Source organism: Mustela putorius, unplaced genomic scaffold (genome assembly GCF_011764305.1).
Source record: "Mustela putorius furo isolate JIRA1106 unplaced genomic scaffold, ASM1176430v1.1 tig00000382_pilon_pilon_pilon, whole genome shotgun sequence".
Lineage (NCBI taxonomy): Eukaryota > Metazoa > Chordata > Mammalia > Carnivora > Mustelidae > Mustela > Mustela putorius.
The window spans coordinates 1,394,349-1,413,449 of record NW_025421367.1 but is presented as its reverse complement, the minus strand read 5'-3'; the positions used below and the strand labels follow the sequence as shown (position 1 = coordinate 1,413,449).

The following is a 19,101-nucleotide window of genomic DNA, read 5'->3' as shown; positions in this document are numbered from 1 at the left end:
TATCTTGTATGTTTTTGTTCTATGTAATGGTTATTTTTTTTTTTAGATTTGCCATGAGTTTATTCATTATGCTCATTTTTTCAATAATGATCTTGAACAGGTTTACAATAACTATTTTAGTCTTTGGTTGCCTGCCAATTCAACATCTATGTCATCTCTGTTTTGTTTTGTCTCTGTTTATTGGATGTTTACTCGTATATTGGTTCTATATTCCACCTTCTTCACATATCTGGTTCTTATTATTGTTTATTTTTTATGCTGGGATGCTACGCTCTGAACAGATTTTGTTGTCTTCCCTTAAAGAACATTGACTTTTGTTCTGGCATGGAGTTAGTTATATCAAGGATGGGATTTTTGTTAAGGCTTTCTTGGAGTGTGTGTAAATTAGACTTACCTTACTGGATACAGATATTGTTAGGTTCAGAAGAACACTCAGATGTTTAATGAGTCTCTCCTCTTTGGCTGTTCAGAATTCTCCATGATGGGATAAAATCTGGAATCTGTTCAGCTCACACAGCTTCACAATATTTGTTCTCTGGAGGCCTTGAAAAGACTACTATTTGCAAGCTCTACATGGTATTCAACCCAAGATTTATAAGAAACCCTATTTTTTTTTGTTTTGTTTTAAATTTTTTTTATAAACCTATAATGTATTATTAGCTCCGGGGTACAGGCTTGTGAATCGCCACGTTTACACACTTCACAGCACTCACCATAGCACATACCCTCTCCAATTTCCAGAACCCCACCACTTTCTCCCTACCCGCCCCCGGCCCCCTCAGTTTGTTTTGTGACATTAAGAGTCTCTTATGGTTTGTCTCCCTCCCAATCCCATCTTGTTTCATTTAAGAAAACCCTATGTTGACTTAAGATGACATCTCTGCTACCCGCCACATTTTATCTACATATTCTTACCACCTCAGCAGCCCCAAACTCATATATATTTCCCTCACCCAGTGCTCTCTCTCTTTGGATTTATTCCTTTGCAATGTAGTTTGAAAACTGAAGACAGAAAACTAGATTCAATATGGAATTCACATCATGTTGTTCCCTTCTCTCAAAAAATCATTTCACTGTATTGTCTGTTGTTCCATTATATATCTTGTCCAGCTTTGTAGAATTTACCAAAGGAAAGTAAATCTTATAGTCTGTAATGGCCAAAGCCAGAAATTTCTGAAATTTGTGTTTTTAGTTTATTACATAAAAAAAGAATCAGCTTATTCACTTGTATCAAATTAAAGTCTGACTTAAAAAGGCTCTAAATCTGTAGATTAATTTGAGGAGAATTGACATATTTACATTGGCTATTCCCATCCATTAATAGGATTTATTGGATTTTCTTTTGGGCCTTTCAATAAAGCTTAAAATGTATATGTTATATCTTACACTACTTTCGTTAGATTTAAAAAGAATGATGTTATATTTGCTATTTTAAGTACTGTCTTTTTAAAATTTATTGTTAGTACACTGACCCATAACTGATCTTAATGTTGTGGCCATACATTTGTATTAATTATAAAAAATTTGTATTGATCTTAACTACACACTGAACTCTTTTAATCATTTGCATCTGGGCTATTTCATATTTTTTATTCACAGTCATATCATCTGCTACTAATAATAGTTATTTTTTCTCTCTTTTGATTCTTTCAGCATTTACTTATTTGCTTTTGTCTTATTGCACATTGTTCATTAGAAGTAATGAGCCTACATCTGAGTCTACAATCTAAGTACTAATACTGACATTTGCCATAAAGGCAGTCTTGGATTTTTACTTAACCTACAGCTGAACAATACAAGTTCTAGTTTTAACTCTTATTTATTCTTAATTTACTTTGATCTTGTAGTGTTTCCTTACTTTTCATGTGTACAGCAATGCAGTAACAAATGTGTTTTCTCTCATCGCCAGATATTTTAAAGATAGAGACCAATTTTTTAAAATACCTACTCCACAACACCAACAGCAATAGAGGCCTATGAAAATAATTTTCATGGAAAGAATTGTTTTGGACAATGATTTTTTTAACTAAATTTATCTCTTCCTTAGGAATTGGTGTGCTTATGTACATACCAGATTATCTCCCACAGTGATACTAGACAACCAAGTCACTTATATTCCAAGTGGGAGAGGGTCCTGTGGCTGGGCGAGTGGATCTTGTCCTCAGAGGTACGTGACATTTTTTTGAAAATAGCCACTGCTTATAGTATATTTGTGTATGCTTTGGAATATACAAAGTTAATCATCCCAAGTGCATATGTGTATAATAGGGTCAGGGTAGGGTCATCACAGTAAATTAGATGCGTGATTTGGGGGTAAGTTAAAACGCAGTTACCAGTAGTACATGCTTCATATGGGAATTTTTAGAATATGTGAGATAATGCAGTAATATGCTTAGCCTAGGGACAGATAATTTGTGAGTCTTCGGTAAATGTTAACTTTCACGCTTATTTCCATTTTTACTATTACTATTACCTTTATTCTATGATCTGATCAATAATCCTGTCCTTTAATTCTTATGACATTCATATGCAGTTTTAAACTTTTATTGATAATTTCTGCTTCATATTAGGTCAGAAAGAAGTCCATAACTTAATTGTAATTGTGCATGATTAAACAGCTAAGTGAGGCCTTTCTTTCTATGCCTACTTTAATGATTCATGTTATTTAATTTTCATTTTTTAAAAAGCCTATTTAGGACATTTAAAAATTGTTCAACTGTGGGGCTGAGTAATTGATAAGTTCTCTGAATTCCTACAGTCCTAGTTGCTTATCTGAAGGTGTTTCGGAAGACCCTGAAATAAAAACTAAAATTATTATTCAGGCCATGATGGCTCATGTTATGCAAATTGTCATACAAATATGTGAGGCAATGAATCTGACACATTGGCAGTCTGGAACAGTGCACAGGAAGGATATGTAAAAATCAAGGTGTTTCTTACTCCCTGGAGGAATAGCTAAGGTTCATGGTCCAGAGAGCTAAGCACATCTTAGGGATTTGGGAGAGCTGAGCTCCAGTGCTGCTTTCAGCATTTACTCCCTTTGTGGCAATTTCCCTGTCGACATGATACACAGAATGCATTGTTAATTCTTCAGTAATGAAAATATTACCACAGCAACCCTATTATACTGCCCTTCTGAGTTCAAGGTGAGTATCTCTCTCTCTCTCTCTCTCTCTAAACAAACCAGAAATATGGATCTTTATTCTCATCTCTTATCTTTCTCTATCTTTGAAAGTGTCTCTCCATTCATTTATTATTTCAGTACCTATACAGTGTTTGTCACTTTCTCTTTTATTATGCCAGAGCCACATCTAGCGGGGATCTGGTTTGCTAAAGCAGGGACATTGACTCTAATAATAATGCAACTATCTGCTTGAGTTCATCCTAGGAAACTCTTAAGGGTCCTTTTCCAAACAGCCTTACTTTCTATTTAGCTTTAGCTACTGGACTGGAGCTATTTCACTGGACAGAGTTACTTATTGACTATAATTTACTGAAATAAACACAGGTAAATGACTAGCCTACTTTGAGATATGGGAAGAACTTGTAGTTCATCTTAAAACTGAGGAATAACCTCACACATATTGAATTACCCTTCAGGTCACAGCAGAAACTAAAACCCAAGTCACCTAAAGCCCAGTTGGCTCCAATACATTCCCTCCACATGACCAGGGTTTATCCATGAAATTGATTATTGTTGGCCCCACATAGTTGTAGGGGACAAGCTAGATAATTAAGGAGAGGCTAACCCATGTAGCGTGGATTAAAATTCCACCCCGATCACTTTTAGACTTGAAACTTTGAGCACGTTATTTCATCTCTCTGTTCCTCATGTTCCTCATCAGCATATCATGATAATAATAATAATATTTTTCATATAGAACCAATACAAAAATTAAACAAGGTAATATATACTGATTCAATAGCCTCACTTGATAAATATTAGCTAAACATTAAAGTCATAGGGATAAGAATAATGTGGCTAAATTGTATTTATAGATTTACATTTACATATATAGGGCCTACATTTAGTACCATTCACCATTTATATTGATTACTATGTTAAAATGCAGTAATTTCATTTTCCTTCCAGGGTTTCTTCTCAGAAATATTTTCTCATATTAGATCTCTTCCTCTCTCCCTCTCTTCTCTGTCTCTTTCTATCAGAGATAAATACCATATGAGAGAAATAATACTAAAAATTAAAATTTTAAAATTTGAGAAAGGAGGGCCCCTGGGTGGCTCAGTGGGTTGAGCTGCTGCCTTTGGCTGAGGTCCTGATCTCAGGGCTCTGGGATCGAGTACCGCATGGGGCTCTCTGCTCAGCAGGGAGCCTACTTCCTCCTCTCTCTCTACCTGCCTCTCTGCCTGCTTGTAATCTCTCTCTGTCAAATAAATAAATAAAGTCTTTAAAATTTGAGAAAGGGAACACTGCAGGTTAAAAATCATAGTGGCATTGTAATTTCAGTTAGATCACCATTACAAAATTTAAGTTATTTGATATTGATCTAGGGGGAAACAGATCCTTTTAACTCTAATGATATAAGAAATACTAAGAATTGAAATAAAAGAAATTGTCCTCATAAGCTATTTTAAAAAAATTAAAAGAAGTTTTAACATTGGTTTTGTAAAAAGTATTATCAAGGAAAAAGCTATGCTATGTTTAGAAAATGTAATGATAGGTATAAACTTAAAATACCAAATAGCACAGATCTTAATGCTTTTTGTAATTTATTTAAAGAAATGTAAGTTTAACAATAATATCGATGAGGGGCATCAGGATGGCTCAGTTGGTTAAACGTCTGACTTGATTTCAGCTTAGGTCGGGAGTCAAGGTTATGAGATGGATCCCCACACTGGTTCCGTGCTGAGCATGGAGCCTGCTTAAGATTTTCTCTCTCCCTCTACCCCTGCCCTACTTTGACCTCTCATGTGCTGTCTTTCTCGCTCTCAAAAAAAAAAAAATAATTATTATTATTATTATTATATATATAAAATGATAATAGTATTGATGATGAAGAATATAATAATAACAGATGACATTTATTGAATGTTCCTTATATTTTAGATATTGTTTCCAAAAGTTTAATTATCCCAACTGATGTTTAATGTGAGACAAATAATTGCTCTCCTCTCCAGATCTCAGAAGATATCAAATCCTGTCTACAGGATGCAACATAAAATCGTTACCTCATTGGAATGGAAGTGTTGTCCTGGATTCAGTGGAGCAAAATGTCAGCTAAAAGGTATATTTTAATAGTAATTTTTAATAACATTTAGAAGCATAAAACTTTTGGAGAATAAGCAACTGATTCCAGTGAAGAAAAGAGTTGTATTTTCCCTTTTGAATCAAAGTTAAGGAACATGTAGCCAACTCATTAAAACTGTTACGTCTCTAGAGCTTTCCAACTTAGTAGCTGGTTTAGCACCCCAAATCTCATAATGAGATATCTTATATATTCCTATATTGTTATGTTAGTTTTAGAGAATGAGTAAGTGGAGATCTATCACATTTTTTCTTAACTATATGCTATGGAAACATGCCTTATTAAAATATCAGAAATCCTAATTTTATATTTTAAATAATCATTAGAAGTGATTCTATATGAAAATAAACTACCTTCTAGTTTTGTTCCAGTTCAATTATTTAAAATAATATTATGTATGTGAATGAAATTCAGTTTTAAAGAATATACAAATGTGGCATGAATAATTGTGCTTTTCTTCTTAAATCCTAATAGAGCCATTTTATCAACTGTGATTTTAAGGATTTTCTGGTGGCAAGGCTAATCAAACACATAGTAACCTGCTGTGGCCTAACATCTGTGTGGCTATTATGTTGCTCTTGGCTTTAAACAAGTTTCCTTTGAAAAATAAGATATGGCATCAGCATACATATTTTAAACGAATGAATATTACAAGAAAAACCATTAGCAGTTGTGAGGAATTCAATCAGCAGTGTGAGAGACTGTGATTAAAAATTAATGTAAGTGTGGAGAAACCATTATGATTCACATTTAAAAAAAGAAAGTTGTAGTACAAAAGCTCTAGGAAACTTACAGTTCCGTTAGGATGTTATATATGGTTTTTCTAGCCCATTCAGTGAGAATCTGTAGGCAAATTCAACTGTAATGCTATTTGTTCTGGGTTTGGCCTGAATTTCAGAGATGTCATAAAAATTTAATATATTTTCAGGGTATAATATGAATATGTACTGCATTTTTAATCAGGTAAAATAAACTTTTAAATAAAATTTTATCTATGCCAAAAGTATTCAGAAACAAGATAATTTAGCGTAGTCTAAAAAAGTCCAAATATGATCCTGCTTTCACAAGATTCCTAATTTATGTGAGGTGCACAGTTCTACTCCCAGTGGTAAACCATATTTGTTTATAATCTGTTTATAGCAGATGATAAAAGTTATGAACAGTATTTAGAACTGTATTTCTAAGTCTGACTAGTTCTATATTTTTCTTCTTTCATGCAGAAGATCTTAGGAGTATTAATTCCATTATTATTCTTAAAGATTCAAGTGTTTGTTCACAGAATACCTTTCTAGAAATTTAGAATGTCATTACACACCCTGTTGCACCTACGAAACTGAACGTTGATGCGTGGCAAGAAGCAAAATCTTTATGTCAAGGAATGTCATAGGCTGCAGCTGATTATGAACTGCCATTACTTCATATTTTGTCCTTTTTATCTACTAATCAATTATTAATCACTAAGGTGGACTATAAACATCTATGAGGAAAAATCATAGAATTCCATCATAAATGTACACAAAAGAAACAAGGCTAGTTGACAGTTTTGAACATCTACTATGTGTTGTCACCCCCCCTTTTTTTTTCAAAGCATCACATGAAATATTTAAATTAAATTCAAACAGTTTAGCTTTGATTATTTACTGACATCTCATGTTCTTTTTGGAAGCAACCTGTGGATATTTTTAATATTAGATTTACAGATCGTCATCTTGAATCCCATTAACAACAATGTTTCAGAACATATCTATGACCTTCTGTCACAGTACAATAATTAGAATTATTCATAATTCAGGCATCTGCTGATTAAGCTGTTGTGTGAAAGTCATCTTTCTATTGAAATCTGCGGTAGGAATAACTTTCTGATGGCAGCTATGCCCATTGTGTCATGTCATATAATCAACTCAATATCACTGTGATTCCCAAAAAAAAAAAAAAACAAAAAAAAAACACCTTACTTCTCCCTACTATATTCTGACCATGCTACTCTTCACTTTTATTGCAATACATAAAAGCTGTTGAATTTTTTATTAGTGCAGTTGATGCACTGGTAGTATCAAGAACTACTGTGTCTTTGTCCCTTGAATCAGTCTTCAATTATTTCATCTATCCTGGGCTTCTTTTCCTTCCTTCCTTTCTTTCGTTCTTTCTTTACACATTTTCCCCTTCTGATTCCTCCTTCCTACAGTCCAAGTCCTCCCCACCCCCAACAACCATCACACTTTATATATTCTCATTCTTACATGGAAGGGAAAATTGTCAGGTTTCCTTTGACAACACTCTTCACACTGTCTCATATGACAAGCAGCCCCAAATATGACAGGAATAATCAGTGTGGCTCATCCATTCTTTAAGCTTCTTCAGAACCCTCAAGGGTTTGAGCTGGTCATGTAGCTACTGTGATAATTACTTCAGTGTCAGGAGATCATTTTATATGTAGAAAATTTGTAAAACACTACATACATTTTACAAATCCCTACTTTCCCCAAAAGTTGCATCCCCACAAATAAAATAAATGTCATAATACAAAGTAACAATTTCTTTTTCACTTAGATTGCAGTAGAGTAGTCTTTTTAAATATACAGGGAAGATTGATAGAACAGGAATAAAATAGAACAGTTAACCACTGTAATCTCTTTTATTTCTCCTCTTCCACTTCTCTACCTGTTTCTTTTTCTTTCTTCCCCCAACTCCTCTACAGCTCCATCTCCAATCTGTTAAGGATACTGTAATTCAAAATCCATGAGGCAATTCATCCTGTTGTCTTACTCTACAATATGCTGTTTGTAATATTACTGACCCTTCATACATGTTCATTTTGCTACAATTTAGATAATCAAAATTCTGGTTAAATGTTCTAGATTAGCTTATTAAAATATTAGTCATACTATCAAGAGGAAACCAACTTTTTAAGAAGTCTAAGTGAATAGAATTTGTTGGTTAAAAAAAGGAAGAAGCAGTATGTTCAACAGCAAAGTAATAGTTTTGATGTATTTGGTATACATTTGGTATACCTTTTTGAGGATCAAAGAGTTTATCTTCAGAAAAGAACCTAATTTTGTGATGTGGACTCCAAGACATTTTTTTTAATGTCAGCAACAATATACTTTTTAAACCAATTTTATAAAATTTGCAATAATGTGCTTTTCCAGTAGATGTCTCTAAAATGTTCTGAAGTAGAACAAGGAAATTGTGGTTTGCTGTAATGACACAAAAGACAGGAATTTCAGTTCAAAAAATGTTCAATTAGAAAGGAGGAAAGAAAAGTTTCTTTGTAAATCTGTTTAAAAAATTCCAGTCAGGGTGCCTGGGTGGCTCAGTGGGTTAAGCCTCTGCCTTTGGCTCAGGTCATGATCTCAGGGTCCTGGGATCGAGTCCCGCATCGGGCTCTCTGCTCAGCAGGGAGCCTGCTTCCTCCTCTCTCTCTCTGCCTGCCTCTCTGCCTACTTGTGATCTCTCTGTGTCAAATAAATAAATAAAATCTTTAAAAAAAAAAATAAAAAAAAAATAAAAAATTCCAGTCAACTTTACTCAGATCCTCTCTATAAGAAAATTATGTTTTATGAAATGTATCACAGATATTATGAATGCAGAAAATACAATCATGCAATTGTTGAAATAAACTGATCCTGCCATATGTTATGAATATATAAAAATGTTTCATTTTACAAATGTGGAATAATTCAATAAATTTTATAAGCTATTATAGCATTTTAAATATGGGACTTCTCCAGTAAAATTGTTTTAAAATATGACTTCAATTGATATAAATATTTAAAACAAAAAAAGTCCCTGTATTTCTTATATATTTGCATATCTAATTCATTCCAGTGGCATTAAATGCTTTCTCCTTTAAGAAAGAACATTACCGGGGCGCCTGGGTGGCTCAGTGGGTAAAAAGCCTCTTCGGCTCAGGTCATGATCCCAGGGTCCTGGGATCGAGTCCCGCATTGGGCTCTCTGCTCAGCAGGGAGCCTGCTTCCTCCTCTCTCTCTTCCTGCCTCTCTGCCTACTTGTGATTTCTGTCTGTCAAAATAAATAAACAAAATCTTAAAAAAAAAAAAAAGAAAGAAAGAAAGAAAGAACATTACCACCCATAAGCATCTTGCTCAATTATGATACATTTAGTCAAAAGTCACCATATAGGGGCACCTGGGTGGCTCAGTGGGTTAAGCCTCTGCCTTTGACCCAGGTTATAGTCTCAGGGTCCTGGGATCAAGCCCCAGGCTCTCTGCTCAGCAGGGAGCCTCCTAGCCGCCCCCACCCACAGCTCTCTCTGCCTGCCTCTCTGCCTACTTGTGATCTCTCTGTCAAATACATAAATAAAATCTTTAAAAAAAAAAAAAGTCATGTATCTTCAGTCTTTGTTGCACCAAATTGCTTTTTTTGATTTGACTACCAAATCTCAGTAAATCTTTACATATGTACTGACCATCATCAAGTAAGCATTCACCTGGTATTGCAGGATCAGCAGGAAAAGGGTCTTGTCACACAGGAGGGTTTTTGATTCTAAGAACAAGCTTGCTCATTACTGAGTTACCGTTAATGGCTTCATCTTTAGGCCTCAAAGGTCTGGAAGGAAAAGAAAAAAAAAAAAGAAAAAACCTCATTAGTTAATACTGCCTAATAAAAGGAGGAGGAGGAAGAAGAGAAGGAGTAGGAGGAGGAAAAAGGAAAGAGAGGGACAGAAGGAAGAAAGGAAGGAAGGGGCACCTAATAAACAAATTGTTGCTCTTGACGCTTGCTGACCTTGCTTCTCTAAGTCCTTGATCCACCAAGGACAGTGTTTCCATGCAGGAAAAAAGAGGAATTGTATTGAGGGAATAGAAAAAAATAATAATAATCTGATTTTTAAAATATATTGCATTTTCTAAAAATCTGAAGTGCATGAAGATCTTTAAAAGTTATTTGACTTAAATAAATGTCCTTCTGTCCTAGCACCCATGTCTCAGAAAGATCCAAGAAAAAGGGACTGAGAAATCCGTTCTAGAGAACAAAGCAAAGGTCTGTGCTGAAGTGCAAGATACGATAAGATTGCCTGGGAAACCTAGAATTTGTAGTAGCTCTTGTGGTAGGGAATACATTTGGGAAGACAGAAAGATTGTTAAATGAAAAAATAAAAGAGCATCGATCATCCAAGAACTTGATCACAGGAGAGTAACTGACTCCACTGTGAAGAGATCCTATCAGCACTTCTCCACCAGCTAAATCCCATGCAATAAACTGGGATGAATACAAGTATTGAACTCCAGTCCACAAATAGAGCTGGGAAAAGATAACATAAACTATTGAATTTGTTAAACAGGCATTTCAGGCTTTTACAGCCTTGGCAGGGACCTGATCCAAAGAATTCCAGAAAAAGAGATTCATATGACAGTTGGCTCTCAAGGATCTTTGTGTGATGTAAATAGCTGTTTCTTCCACTTAGGAGTACAATTTCCTCACCTGATTCCTCTTAAAACAATAAATTAAAAAATAATTATAGCTAAGAGCAAATGTAAAATTTTAAATCTGTACACACACACAATCACATTAGTTTTTGTCACTTAATATTTATGGTATTTTCCCCATTCCATTTTCTTTCAAATCAGTCAGGAGAAAATTTCATTTTTCTTCACATATATTATGTTTTCATAAAATGAGGGGAGAATTACTGAAGATTAGTAGGCAGAAAACTGAAGACTTTCACTTGATACTTCTATGTATTATTCTTTGTCCCTTTTAAGAACTTTCTTTTTTTTTCTCTGATAGTTTTTTCTCTTCCATTCGTCAATGATTCTAAAGGGTTTTTAAAAATAATTTATAAAAATTTTTGACATTTTTTTTACATGGATGATTCCAGCTAAATGATGTTTCTGTCACACAGATGATTTCATGTAGAGTACTGTCTCAACTCCTTTAAAGAATTCTCCATCAGATTTAGAGTCAATGGGTGATACCAAGTCTCGGCAAGTTGATCATTTCTATTAACATACATAATAGTGCCATCCTACCAAATTATCTGTTAGTCTTTACTGAATTAGCAATGACTGCATTCAAATTTTTTTCCAACCCTTAAATACTATGTGCATTTTAAACATTTAATATATTTATTACAAACTAAATCATGAAAATTGTAGAATGTCCTATTTAATTAATTCATAGAGCTTTGCAAATGTCATTTGGCCAAATTTGTGGCACCATAAATCAAGGAATGTAAATATTTATTGTATTTTTTAGTTCTGTTGTATAAACATTATTTTCATACAATTAGAAAAATTGATGTTTTCTCATGTAATTGCTTATTAATTTTTGTTTCAAATGAAATACATATATTTTTCATATCTGAAATGTCTTCTAATCCTAGGTTAAAAAAGAATTGACATCTCTATTAGAATGTTATTTCTGAGGGTGCCTGGGTGGCTCAGTAGGCTAAGTGTCCGACTCTTGATTTCTGGTCATAATCCCGGGGTTGTGAGATCGAGACCCGAACCTGCTCAGCATGAAGTCAGCTTGAGATTCTCTTTCTCCCTCTCTCTCTACTCCTTCCCTACCCGTGCTCTACTCCCTCTCTCTCAAATAAATAAATAAAATCTTTAAAAAAAAAAAAAAAAAAGAATGTCATTTCTGTAAAGCAGTTCTCCACTTTTTTAAAACATGGCTTATTTTCTGAATGTTAAATATAAAACACTAGTAATGATATTCCTATATAGGAATTATATTAGGTAAGTTCTATAACATTTTCTTTTCTAAAAAATGATTTATTATTTAAATTATATGACGTTAAAATTCTAATTTTATTTCATAAACATTTTCCTTTATTGATTTTTATTAACACTATTTGATAAAGTATTTGTTCAATTTTTTTATTATTTCAAAAATGTTGCTTTACTTGAAAATTTTTGTTTCTAATCTTATTTCATGAGATTAATTTCATAAAGTTCTTTAACATTTTCCTCTTGATTTCAAATGAACTTTAATGGAAATTGATTGTCATTATGAAAAACAAATCTACTGTTTCAATTTTAAATGAAAAAAGTTTAGGGGTGCCTGGGTGACTCAGTGGGTTGAAGCCTCTGCCTTCTGCTCAGTCATGATCCCAGGGTCCTGGGATCGAGCCCCGCATCGGGCTCTCTGCTTGGCAGGGAGCCTGCTTCCCTCTCTCTCTCTACCTGCCTCTCTGCCTACTTGTGATCTCTGTCAAATAAAATAAAATTTAAAAAAAGAAAAAAGTTTAGAACATTATTTGAGTCAAAGTTTACATAGCTTATAAAAATCCACTAATTTTTATTGAAAATAAAATTGAATTGATTTTCATTTCAGAAATACACATTGTTTTATATTTAATTGATTTTTATATCAGTTTAATGTTTTCATATCAAAAATGCTCCAGAATGATTTTTTTAAGAGAGAGAGAGAGGTAGAGGGAGGGGCAGAGGGAGAAGGAGAGAGAGAATCTTAAGCAGGCTCCATGCTCAGCGCAAAGCTGGATGCAAGGCTTCATCTTACGATCTTGACCTGAACTGAAATCAAGAATTGGGTACTTACTGAACCACCTAGGTATCCCTATTATTGATAAAATTTCTATGGTTTTTCTTTTTACAAAAAAATCACACTCATAAGAAGTGCTTCTAAAATTTAAGCTTTTATCTCTTTTCTAGTGTTTTTAATAATTTATTATAAATTATTTAATTATGTTTATCAAAATTACCTCCTCCTTATAAAGGCCCACTTCTCTTTGGGATGATAGGAGACTCAAGTTTGTCATTTATTAGAGTTTAAATAGATCATGTCTTTAACATATGTTCTTATTATCATCAACAGGCAAGTGTGGTTATTTAAAAGTCCATGAAGATCAAATTCTGGATTAAAACTTTAATATGAAAATATTTGGGATTTTATGCCTTGTAACAATGAAACATTAGAATTAGAATTTTTCACAATTTTTTCTAAATCAGTACATCTTAACTAAGGTCATACATCAAAAATCACTTGTAGAGTTTAAAATTATATGTATATAATATAAAAAATATATAATAAAATATATAAATACATATATGTGTGTGTATATATACGTATATATATATATATGCACATGCTCAGTTCCCAGAACAGATCTTTGGAATCAGAATCTCTGGGTGAGGTCATGGAAAAGGCAATGACACTTTCAGTGTTTCAGAACTCACAGGTGCTTTTGTTTCTCAACCGTGATGAAAAATCATTAAAGAGGAAGAAAAAAAAAAAAAAACCAATGTGTTTAAAATTGATAACAGATAGAAAAGGAAATTGGAATTGTAACTTGTTTGTTGCCACAAAACAATATAATTTTGTTGTTACTATAATCACACATTTCTTACAAAGTACCCTCTGTCTGCCATGTTATTGAAATGCCTTTAAATGCACCAGCTTTTTTTGTTTTCCTATGATTTTTTGGTTTTGTTTTCCTGTGATTTGATGAAAAAGGTAAGCAGCAAGAAAATGTAAACATCATTTGTTCATCACATGTTCACATGAACATCACATGTTCCCTTTGCTATAAATACTTGCTCATATCCTGAACCCTCTCCCACTACTAAGAGAACTAGGGAAGGCTGTGAGATAGGTAGTTGCTAGGGAAGATTTATTTTGATGCTTTATTCCGGTGATTCTCAAACTTCAGTGTGCATTGGAAACATCAGAAGAGCTTGTTAAAACATGCATTACTGTCCCACTCCAGACTTTTTTATTTTTTAAAGATTTTATTTGTTTGTTTGGCAGAGAGAGACACAGTGAGAGAGGGAACACAAGCTCTGTCCCAGGACCCTAGGATCATGACCAGAGCCAAAGGCAGACAGTTAATGACTGAGCTACCCAGGCATTCCCATACTTTTCTAAGTTAGAAGGTCTGAGATGGGGTCTAGAAGTTGTATTTTCAAAAGTTTGCAAGTGGTCAAAAAAAAAAAATACTACCCATAAAAGAAAAGTTTCCAGGTGATACTGATACTGCTGATATAGGAATGCTGGTTTGAGAAACATCACTTCACTTTCTAGTTACTCTCTTCCATATGCTTAGATTTTAGCTGTTAGAAAAATGCTTTCTACATCATCTAAAGAGGAAACTTGATAAAATCTATGCAATTATTTAATAGATATATTTATATGAATTAGTTTGTATTTAGCCTAAAGGAACCTTATTACTAGGACCTAAGGGAAATTTAACACTTTTTGCCACTTTTGCAGCCCTAAAATAAGTATAATTTCCCCAAGCTGCAGATTGTTTTCTTCCAAATATATCAATAATTATATAGGACTTTCCGTAATACAGTGGAGAGAAAAAAAAGAAACAATATCAAAACAAAAACCTTGAAAATGAATGGAAATTCGTTAGTTTAGCTCAATGCCCTAAAGAAAAGCAATGCAAAATTCAATCTAACAATAGAGACTAACTCACATTAATACTAAATATATTATTCTTTCTATGGAGTAGAAATCCTTTAGTATTACTGTCACAGTCACATATGCCTTAGGGAGCTTAATTAACATGGGCTAGAGGGAAAGTTTCATTGGTACATAATTTCACATGGAAGAAGCACAGTTAGACACCAAACGCTTATTTTCTCATATAATTATTTTCTCAATAATGAATACGTTTATTTATTAAAAGTCTGCAAATTACAGGCCTGCCTTACTTGATGTGTTCAATGTTTTTAATAATTTTCACTCTAAATTGTTTTCTCCAATGAAAAACTATATTTCCATCTAAATATTAATTTGATTCATGGGAAAGGGGAATCAATTCTTTAACAGAGTAGACTTGTTTTATAAGAATTTCTATTTTTCTGAAATTTCCCTGATTTTACCGGTTGATTCCCCTTACGACTTGCCATGTAATAGTTTACTTTTACTAGTGGTCCTTGTGTTTTGAGTCTAGGTTTTTCCTAAAAATCTGGGAACAACTCATTTAGTTAAGCAGATACTCTTTCAGTCAGGAACCTGTAGCTCTCCCTTATTTCCAAGGAGGAAATCCAGCAGGAAATCGCATTGTTAAACAAGCAGTCTTTGTGGCAGTCCACTTACAGAGCCACAGTAGACTTTAACACAGCTGATTTTCAAGTCCCCTTGGTGATGCGGGTAGTCCATGTCCTCCAGTTTGCACAGCTGCCACATGCTACCATCCATTCTCGCCTAAAAGCAGGCCTGAATAATTTTATTTTTTCCAAACGGAATTAGAGTCCTGGACTTCCAACACAAGGTAGTAGCACATTGCCCTCCTGATTGGGACAGAGCAGCTCTTTCTGCAATCCTGGCAGACTGTCATGCTTCTGGACAGGGAAAACGAATGGCAGCGATGTCCCTGAAGGACTGGAAGAAATGAGGCTGTCCCAAGGCTTAACTCTCTTTTCTCTTTTTGTGTTTGTCTAGCCCAGGAACAGCAGCACCTGATACACAGCAACCAGGCTGAGAGTCACACCGCTGTTGGCAGAGAGACCCCTGAGCAGCCGCAACAGCAAGACTGCGGTGACCCAGGTCGCAGATTGTAATTGCTAACATCCCTAATCCAATTATCGTCGACACTATAACAACTTCCAAACAAGAAAACACTTGACTGTCAAATGCTTGATGGGGACACATTCAGCATACCCTTCAATCCTTTTCTACTGGTGCGCCCTGTTGGGAGAAACCTTGGAGGAGCTGAAGGTTCCCAGCCTTGAGGGATCATGTATGATTGTGAAGCTCTGTGTGCAAACACAGGAGATGATTAAAAATGCTGTTATCCTAATTGTAAGGAAATCACAGGTTGCCACAGTAAGGTCAAGCTTTTGTACTTCAAAAAGGGCAATCATGGAAGAATTTTGAGGTGGAAGGAGTGACGTGATCCTTTGAAGGAGCTAAGAAGGCTCCCTTCCACTGACTGAGGAGAGATCTCCAAGGATGTGTGGATCACTGACTAGGGAAAAGAACTGTGGCTTAGAATCAACAAGAACTTCATGTTGATCCAAAGTTGGCAAGCCACATATTTTTCTCATTGTTCTAATTATAAGTATTTTACCATTTCTTTTAGGCCTGACTTTATTTCTTAAAAACATTTAGTCCTAATAAATAAGACACTCAAATTGAGAAATGGGACTTAGGGGGAATAAAGGTGAACATATCCTAGAAATTGTGCATTTTTTTTAAGGGATTGGAATTCCGTATATTCATAAAATAGTATAAAATCCTCCTTGAATTACTGACGTGCATGCAAAAAAGCAGGGGAAGTATCATTGCTATGTTAAATGATTCAGACTAAATCTGAATCTTTATCACTCACTAAAGAACACCTCAGTAAAGAATAAAATCTTCAGACTATAGTTATGACTACACACATATATAGAGCCACACATACTTAATTCTGTAACATTGGATTTGAAAGCAGAAGATGAGGTAGCAGCTCTGCATCCTCAAACCAGTTACCTTGGTTTTCTTTATTTTCTTTTTTTTTTTTTTAAGATTTTATTTATTTATTTGAGAGAGAGACAGCGAGAGAGAGCATGAGTGAGGAGAAGATCAGAGGGAGAAGCATGGAACTGGGAACCCGATGCGGGACTCGATCCCAGGACTCTGGGATCATGACCTGAGCCGAAGGCAGTTGGGAACCCGATGCGGGATTCGATCCCAGGACTCTGGGATCATGACCTGAGCCGAAGGCAGTTGTCCAACCAACTGAGCCACCCAGGCATCCCTTACCATGGTTTTCTGTCCCTTAGTTTCTTCATCTCTTAAGAATGCAACAATAACACTTTAAAGTTAAAAAAAAAAGAAAAGGACTGAAGATTCTGAGCAAAGTTAAAACATTTTAGAAATCTATTATAAATATATATGTCTTTTTATATATATATCATTTATTTATATATTTATTATTTATCAATTATATTTATTATAATATTATATATACCTATATATTTATTATATTGTATGAACTATTATATAAATATATTATTATATATTATAAATTTTCACCCTTAATGTAAAATTCAGGCTGTCATTTGCTGAGTAAATATATAGTAGTCCATATTTTCAAATAGAGAGTACAAACATGATTTATTTGAAATACCTTTAAGCCTGTCATGATATTTGAATAATATATTTGAATAGTATATATATATACATACACACATATTCTTTTCTTTTCCATGCAGCAGTGACACAAAAGATGACCGAGCAGATGAACTACCAGGCAATGAAACTGACACTTCTTCAGAAGAAGATTGACAATATTTCTTCAGCTGTGAGTGATGTAAGAAACACATACTCCTCCCTAGAGGGGAAAATCAATGAAGATAAAAACAGAGAATTTCAATCTTTTCTAAAAGGTAAAAGTAAAGTAAAATATTCATTCAGTTATCTTTTCTCATATCATTTTAGAATCTTCACTTTAGATTGAGTAGTATAAAAGTCTAAGACTATATTTTTGGAATAAGATATTTGTAAATTATTATTTGAAATATCTAATTTTTTTCTGAATTGTCAAATCTTTTACTCAATGTTTCATCTGATTTATTTTCATTAAGTACTAGTTAAAGAGTAACTTGTATTTCTTTTTAGTTAAAATGAGCTGTACTTAGTTTACTTCCATCGTGGTCTCCAGTTCAAGATAAAGATGAGTTAAGAAAGGATTATCAAGGACACCTGGATGGCTCAGTTGGTTAAGGGGCTGCCTTTGGCTCGGGTCATGATCCCAGAGTCCAGGGATAGAGTCCTACATCCGGCTCCACATTGGCCACGTCAGCCTGCCTCTCCCTCTGCCTCTGCCTGCCTGTGCGCTCTCTCTCTCTCTCTGAAAAATAAATAAATAAAATCTTTTAAAAAAAAAGGGATTATCAAGGCACAAATATATGGTTGTCTCAATAATATTGATGAAGATACTGAGGATAAATCTAAAGTGTGCTGTTATCACAGAAATTATTTAGTTTATAGGGTATAATCAATAAAATATATCCTCAGACATCTCAGGTAACAGAAATAATAATTTCCTCATAAATATGAATCAGCTTTGCTCAACTTTTGTGCTCTTAAAACAGCAGGCTGTATTCCTTTCTGAAGGTTGTACTGGATAATCAATTTCCTGTTAATTCCAGTTGTTGTCAAAATTCATTTTCTTGCAGTCGTGGGACTTTTCTTATAGCTATAAACTGAGGCTCTTTCACAGCTTCCTGAGGCCACTGCACTTCTTGGCTCATAGCCTTTTTCCTCCATCTTCGAAAACCAGCAACACTGTTGGGTCCTCATGGTAGGTCTCAAACCCAACTCTTCTACCTTCCTTTTTCTCGTTTAAGGACTCAGTGATTACATTGGACTGACCTGAATAATCCAGGATAATTTCCTCCTCTCAGGGTATTTAACCTTAATCACATCCGCCAAGGTCCTTTTGCCAGGAGGGTAACATAGTCACAGGTTCAGGAAATTAGGGTGTGTATCTTGAGTGGAGCAGCGTTATTCTACCTACCACAGGGATCTGTAGATAGCGAGCAATTGCTGTGGTAGTGTTATATACAGGGTACCATGGGACCACCTGATGGTTTCAACAAATCCAATCTAAGGGCTTCTTTCTACAAAAAGAAGCCATCTCAACTAATAAGCTATAGATCAGGAGGAATTAATTAGGCAAATGGTTTCAAGGAGGGCATGGATTTTCTAGGCAGGTAATTTGGTCACTAGGAATCGCTCAGTTCTCTGGGTTAATTGCATGTTTCCCAATTTTAGGATTAGTGATCCCTTTCACTTTGTTTTACACGTAAAAATACACTTATTGTATAATCCCATATCTATCACATTATTTTTTTCTTTATTTTTCACCTGCGGTTCACAGGTAAAAGATAAGGTGGACGTTTTGTATCAT

At 34.4% G+C, this 19,101-nt stretch overlaps 1 protein-coding gene across 1 annotated transcript in view; it reads left to right on the top strand.

Moving 5' to 3' along the window:
- The window catches only part of MMRN1 (multimerin 1), a 57,854-nt gene that overhangs the window by 18,204 nt on the left and 20,549 nt on the right, over window positions 1-19,101 (top strand). The window contains exons 2-5 of the mRNA XM_004756069.3: window positions 2,048-2,167; window positions 5,140-5,246; window positions 15,645-15,749; window positions 17,402-17,575. Coding sequence (XP_004756126.1) covers window positions 2,048-2,167; window positions 5,140-5,246; window positions 15,645-15,749; window positions 17,402-17,575 — 506 coding nt within the window. The remainder of the gene's footprint in view (window positions 1-2,047; window positions 2,168-5,139; window positions 5,247-15,644; window positions 15,750-17,401; window positions 17,576-19,101) is intronic.